This window comes from Homarus americanus, unplaced genomic scaffold (assembly GCF_018991925.1).
Source record: "Homarus americanus isolate GMGI-L3 unplaced genomic scaffold, GMGI_Hamer_2.0 scaffold4896, whole genome shotgun sequence".
Classification (NCBI taxonomy): Eukaryota; Metazoa; Arthropoda; class Malacostraca; order Decapoda; family Nephropidae; genus Homarus; species Homarus americanus.
The window spans coordinates 2,292,088-2,299,687 of NW_024749657.1; the positions used below are offsets into that span (position 1 = coordinate 2,292,088).

The 7,600-nt window shown below is 40.6% G+C and overlaps 1 protein-coding gene across 1 annotated transcript; it reads right to left on the reverse strand.

The window, feature by feature from the left end:
- Positions 1-485: 485 nt before the first annotated feature.
- LOC121853562 (cytochrome c oxidase subunit 6B2-like) lies at positions 486-3,615 on the reverse strand. The gene is made up of 2 exons (XM_042347781.1): positions 3,498-3,615; positions 486-993 (listed from the first exon to the last, which is right to left on the reverse strand). Exons 1-2 carry the CDS (start codon positions 3,578-3,580, stop codon positions 825-827), a joined length of 252 nt encoding a protein of 83 aa, XP_042203715.1. The 5' UTR covers positions 3,581-3,615; the 3' UTR covers positions 486-824.
- Between the last annotated feature and the right edge of the window lie 3,985 nt (positions 3,616-7,600).

The following is a 7,600-nucleotide window of genomic DNA, read 5'->3' on the forward strand; positions in this document are numbered from 1 at the left end:
CTGTGTTTATTACCGGGGTATATTGTTCTTTTACGTTATGTTAGACTGGTTTATAATACATTTTTATTATTTTAATATACCGGTAATCTTCATTTTAATCCAGCTTCCCAAACGTAAGTTTCAGTATAAAATAATTAGTGGTAGGACCTTGGGAGTGGTTTACCATGTTTCCATCACCACTCTTGACACGCTAAACCGCAATATTTAAGAGGTAAGAATTTTATCTCTGGTGCTCAAGACGACCCCCTAACTGTGGGCTGATTTTTTTTTGTTCAAATTCCGTCTTGTAGGCCGAGATATACGGTAAGTCAAATTTATGTGAAAGCAACATTCCAAGTCTCCTTCCACTACACAGTTAGGGACAATAAGGAAGGCCAAAGATATTGGACAAGATGAATATAATTTAACTTCCACGAGATACAATACCTGGATAACTATTTTTAGAAGACTATTCAGGTCTAGTTGGGGATCAAAATACAATAATGTACCTGGTCATATTTTTATTTGAACAGCACACAGGAATAAGTTAAATTACACTCGTCACTGCAGTTTTTCCATTATCTACATTATAAAAAATTAATGTACATATATCTACAACACACCTCCCTAATTTTGAATATTAATCAAATGATATTGTAATTCTGACAAGGGAAAGCATATTTTCAGTGCCTGAAATGCTGTAATTCAGTGTAATATGAGTGTTGGAATGCCTTGAAACATACACAATGCATTACCCAAATATCAGTTAAAAGAAAAGCAGGAGGGAATCAAGACACCATTCTTTTCTGAACTAACACATGTACGAAGGTCAATTATGAAGATTTTCAGATTTTTCCAGGGAAGGTTCCAGCCTCCAACTGGTCATTCCACTTCTCTAACCAGGCATTGGGGCATACTGACTGGAAAACTTTCTTGAAGTACTCACAAGGCTCATAATCTTCACCTTTTATCTTTTGGCATCGGTTGTAGTCGACAAAGCTTTGGTAGCAATACCTTCAAGGAAAAACATGTAGCTTTAGACACACATACACAAAAAATCTACCGTCCTGTACAGAACTTAGTTTTTTATTATGTGGACATCTTAACACTCTTGGGATCATTCACTCATGTGACATTTTGATTTAATGTAAATGAAACTTTTGCCTCACGATCAGACACGCCACCATGGCGTATACAGTAAGATCTCATATTTCGCGAGCACTACCTAATGTAACCAAGTCTTATATTTGGCGTAACGTGATTAATAAATAGGGGAACGATGTTTGTAAAACGCAAATTTTTGCATACAAATGTTGGCTATAGCGTGATCCCATCCTCAACGTTTTAAGCGTGGCGCGGGGTTATGCAATATTTACAGTTCACGTTTAACATCACAAGTTCAATTGATTTGTGTCTCTTGTTTGTGAAGTGTTTTTTGAGAGGTACTCTGTAAATTTTGTTGTTACCCATAAATACTGTATGAATAGAATAAGTAAAAAGAATGTTTATTAGTGAGGACTAATAACGGTTTACACCAGCGCTCTCTGTGTACATCATGTGATCAGTTGAATCGCGCGGTTTCTGTCAATTACTCCGTGATTTTTGCAATTTTCTCCAATTTTGTTGTGTTAGTAATGAAAAAGGAAAGACAAGGTAAGAAGAATGCTTCCAAGAAGCGTTCTGGTGATCGAATTGCCGGTGGTGAACGTAAAAGAGGTTTACAAGAACGCAACTAACGCGTTGTAGCCCACGCCATCCTAGCGACCGCCTGGTCTGTTATTGGGTGGTGCTACCACTTATCGAGTCAAGATAATGGCCTCTACCTCTGCTGGGGGCCCTACTGGTGCTGGTGGGGGTGGGACAGACTCACCTAAGCGGCCAAATAAGGAAAAGGAGAAGCGGGACTATCATATGGGAGTTAAGTTTGCCAAGTACTAGATGCAGGATAAGCAGCGTGTGATTAAGTTACTTGAGCAAGGCCTAAAAACTAGTTTCCGGAAAAAACAATCAAGTCAATAAAAGCAGAATTTGTATAATTTGGAGGTTATAAATGGGAAAATCAGAGGTTGATGTAGAGTGGCCAGTCTATATTATTATTTTTCCCATTAGTTTATGGATTTGTATTTGGCAAAATTTTTCCAGTCTATATTACTCGCGAAATACAAGATCTTACCGTAGTTCATTTTCTCTTAAAGTTCATGGTCGAATTATTTCCAATTTTAACGTCACTCTCCTGCATGGAATCAGGTTTTAAGGCTAGGTAGCAACCTGTCTACATGCGGTGGACACCGCAGCCTCCAGACAACACGCAAGTTTTGCGTTTGGCTCAGTAAGTGAGAGGTGTGTAAGCCCAAGCATGATTTAAAAATGGTTACTGTGGCATTTGTGCCACTCTCTCTAAATATTTTTATCTATAATGAGATATTGAAACATTTCTGAATTTGTGAGACGTTGGTGCAATTGCCAAATGGCCAAGTGGATGTTAACTCCAAATATTTATCAGTTACAACCACAATATTTATTCTTATGAGGTGATAAAGTGATGTGTATTGAAATATTTTTAATGAAATAGTGTAATATTTTTTAATTTATGAAAAGGTGGTAAAATGGCTACTCACAATAGTCGCACATACCACACAGAAGCATGTTGTAATAAATAGGCCTAGCTCGGAAAAATAATAAGTGATTGTGAATTGTAGTGCAGTAGAGGCATGTGTATGGTGAATTATAATGAATATATTGAGCTTAATTGATATGAATTCGTAATGCTATTGTCATTGTCATGCATATGCCAAGGCCTACCTCATCCGAGTGGTAAGTGGAAATATTATTGCCAAAATTTAAATTTTTGTCACAGAAACTTCTAACTGGTCTATTCATCTTCCTTAGTATGTGTACAGTAACAATTCGCCATAAGAAAATGTGTGAATGATTGGAGACAGACAGAGTAAAAAAAAAAAAACACCACCACCCTAGCAAGGAAAAAATGTGTAGAACATTTCGGCAACTGCGCGCTGAACCACCACTTATTTTTACTTTTTATTCTGTAACTTACTGTTTACATTACCCCTATTATTTTTTCTGATTACACCATCATCTTCCTCATGATTTCCTCTTTCTTGCTATGTACATCTTATATTGACTGATGGAGGTTTCTTCCGATTTCTCAGCCTTTTTTTCCAAAGAGTGCGTGATAAGCCCATTAAATAAACTTAAGGCAATCCCGAGTGTTAAGGTCCCAAGGTGTTCGTATACTGTACCATGTTGTTACTGTACTCACTAATGAATATACTGTATACAAGTACAATACATCAGTATCATAAGAATTAAACAATGCAACCTGATGTTAACCACTTCACTACAGGGAAGCCACTTTTATTACTTTATTTGGATAATGCCAGTTAATTTTATTCAGCTTAGAGGCAACCCCGTACACATGAGGTTAATTAAAGAATATGGTACTATACTGCTGAACTTAAAACTATATTAGTCTTGACATTCAGCAAATTTTGCCTTACTTAGTCTGATTTTGATTTGGGAAGCGGGGATCAAAAGGTGCAGTTTCCAGTTTCTCCTCAGATGACATGATGGCAGCAGACATGACAACTGTAAGGTAATTTACGGTCAAATAATGCAGACAACAGACATAGAAACAGTATTATTCTTAAACTAATCTTGTAATGGAGAGAATCTTCAGAACTTAAGAAGAAAGAGACCAGCTATAAATGACTCCTTAATCTAAGTTTACCACTAGGATATTGTCATAACCCTCAGTAATGTTTATGCATCAAGTGGTGGAGAACACTTCCCCTCACTGAGACTATAGCTACCAGATTTTCTACAAAAAATTCTTGTACAGTACAGTAGAACCTCAATAAATAGGACTAATTGGGGCAGACCCCAGTCCGAAAATAGTAAATATATTGGGGTGGGGTTGGAGATAACATGGCTTATCTGAACTGTTTAAAGAAAATCATTTTTTATGTAATTACTGCACTTCAACAACTCAGGTCCTTAACCCTCTCAGTCTCGGAGCCTGAGACACATACGTGCATGAAGACTTACACTCGGCCTCGGAGGTTTTTGCCGAAAAATCATTGGGGGAGAAAAAATAAACAAAAATTAGGGCTCATTTCACTGCCATGAAATTGTTTTATTGTTTGTAATGAATGGATCTCTTCTAGTGTAAAAAAAAAAATATGAAACGGAACTCTGGGTTGAAAATCATATAAGTCTGGTTGTCAGATATGATTGTTATTTACTGTAAAGTGTTATGTCAAAGTACTGTAACCACAGAATTTGTCTTATGAATAAAGAGAAAATGGTCAATATTTACGACTAACCCGCATACCAGTTACTTTATTACTCTTTATTTTCTTACTTTTATTTTTATCAGAGAGTTCTGATATGATAATCATTTCTTGTGCAAATTTTTCGTTTCACATATAATTAGGCGCCTAGGCATGCACTAATTTGTCTTCCAGGCGGTAATGAGGCTGCGCTCTGGTGCTGTGCTTCCCCCAGCAGTTTCATTTTCAGCATGGATGGTGAAAGTTGTCGCCAGTCTTATAAGGGAACCACAGCATTGTTCCTTTATATATAGACTGTCCACACTGCGGAAATTCCTGTGCTTTCAGACAGGAAAGAAATTTGTTCATCACATACTCAATGCCGTGGCTCGACGTTTCCCACCATCACTATAAATCACTCCGCTGCCCGGGCTGCATAAGTGCCGATGCACCCGTATGATCTGACGTCCAGAAAATGACTCAAATTTCACCATATCATAGTAAGTTCTTTCTGTTTAATATACCAGGGGGCGGAGCCCCTCGATGAGAAAGTTAGCTGAGGTTAGGTCCGTTCTTCATACCCTAAATGTTAAGTAACGTTTATCTTAAAATTAGTCGGCCCTTAACATAAGCAGTTCAGGACCAACGCCGGGAGTTCAGCAGTTCAGCGTGGGAGAGCGTAGGTCGTCGATCAGCCACCCACCCACAGTGGGTGGGTGCGTCGTCAGCATGGGGGAGGCCGCGCACCCAGTGAGTGAAGGTTCCAGAATACCCGGACAGTGTCGTAATGTTTGGTCTGGGCGGACGGGTAGTTAGCGTTCGCTCGGACACACACGCCAGTGATTATAACTAACAGCTCATCTTCCTATACCAGTGACACCATAGTATATCAAATATCAACCAAATCGCAAAATTAACTTCAGAAGACAATCACCAAAAGTTCGCTTAACAGATACATAATTCTGATAAGATGCATTAACTTTTACTTTTGTCTTCATCCTAAGTGAACGTATATAAGTCTTAGTATATTTTTCACGGTAATTATATAAGACGTTGGTGTTAGATTTTAGATTTAAGTCAAACAAATAAGGTGAATTACTCTGAGGTTATTTATTATTATAATAATAATAATAACAATGATAATAAGGAACCATGAAGAAATACATAAATGAAAATGATTTGTGGGTTAAGTGTGTGTACATTCAAGTTATATCTATATACAGTCGGCCCTTAACATGCGCAGGTTTAGCATACACGGATTTGCAAATACGCGGATTGCCCCACCGGAGGAATATTCTGTACATTGAAGTAATTGAAGTACATTCAAATCGCACGCCATTCAACTCGCGCGTGGCACCGAACACGGGACACTGCCCGCTCCTGCAACCTCACACACACATGCATACCTCTCCCTCACTCAGTCAGTCTCGCTGTAACCACGCTTGTGTTGACATCAGCATTGTAGTTGCAAAAATATTACATTTCTGTGAATGTATTATATCAAGCACAGTATGAATAGAATATCACTAATATAACAGTATTTTAACCGGAAACTATAAAAAAAACGAGTAACATATCTTGTACATCGAAAGGTTAGGTAAAGTCTTTTGTTTTCATGTAGTTTATCCTAATTTACATTGAAATACATTACATTTCAGCAAAACTAGTATTTATTTATGAGAATATGGAAATGTAATATTTTTGCTGAAATGACGTACGTATTACAGTGGAAAGTAACGAAAGCAATGACTTTCGCTTTCTTTCGTTCAAAAGATGTTACCGTAATCGCTTTTCGAATGGTTTTCAGTTAAAAAACTGTTGTATTACAATAATATTCAATCCTAATTCACTTGTGATGCAACAGTTTTTTTAACTGAAAACCATTCGAAAAGCGATTACGGTAACATCTTTTGAACGAAAGAAAGCAAAAGTCATTGTTTTCGTCACGATTTTATCCCACTTACCACTGTAATACGCACGTCATTTCAGCAAAAATATTACATTTCCGTGAATGTAGTATATCAAGCACAGTATGAATAGAATATCATTGTAATATAACAGTATTTTAACCGAAAACTATTAAAAAAACGAGTAACATCTCTTGAACATCGGAAGGTTAGGTTGTAGTGGCTCCCTCCCCTACAAACGCTTTTGTTGCTGAGTAGCCGACCCCGCGAATTCCCCAGTGTATGCCTCGTGGTCTAGGTTAACCAGCACCGCCATACATCACGGAGGTCAACTATTAAGCCACGCCTACCTCCGCTATATAAGACCTGACCTCGTGGTGACCGCTCTCTATTCTAGCTACAGCCGCAGCAAGCAACACCTCCTCCTCCGCCGCTGCCTGGCGGCCCTCGCTCCCACCGGCGAGCATGGAGACCCACAAGCTGTCCTCCTCTGAGCATCCTCACCAACCAGCTCTCTCTACATCACGCTTGTAACCACGCTGCCACTTCCCAGCACCAAGCTGCATTGTACATCCAATACAACATGTATACAGAGAGCTCATTGTGAGTTTCCTTTCTCCATCCCATCCTGAGTGTGAACCCAACATCACATACCCCACAAATGGTGAGCCCGGAGTGATTCGCACTCACACAGGATGGAGGAGAAACTGATCACTCTCCCAGTTTTCAAGCAACATGGAAGACTGGCTTATCCACACAGAGGCAGCTCTCATTGGCTCTACAGCTACTGTCTCTACACCGCAGGTTAGACACCCGAGAGCAGCACTGCTTCTCTAAGCAGACACTGCCCCTCTTCCTGCCCCAAGCACCACGTCCTACCGACCCCAGCACACCCGTCCTGCCTCAGACGCCGCCCCCCGCCCAGCAGTACCCCCTGCCACTCCTCCTGATGCAGCCCCTGCTCCCGACGCGGCCCATGCGCCTGAGGGCGGACCCACACACCCCTCTTTTCTCCCTCAGGTATCCCCTGCTACTGTCCTGCACCCTGCTGCTGTCGTGGACCCAGCTGCTGTCACGAGCCCTCATCCGCTTCTGCTGACGCAGCCCCTGCTCCTGACCCAGGCCCACACACCCCAGCAGGCGCATCTGACGACTCTGTACCTGCCGTGAGGGAAGCACAACATTCATCGCCTCCACACACCCTTTTTCTCCCTCTCTACTCCCACAGATATTGTGTATCTAGACAGATGTCTCCTCTAGCGGCCAGCTCATCCACGCCCTCGCCGTTATGGCTCACATGTGGCATGCACCGCCCGTTCTGCCTCACATGTGCCATGCAACCTTGCAGACAACGTCTCCTACACCGCCTGGAGGGAAGGAGGGAGTATTGTAGTGGATCCCTCCCCTACAAACGCTTTTGTCGCT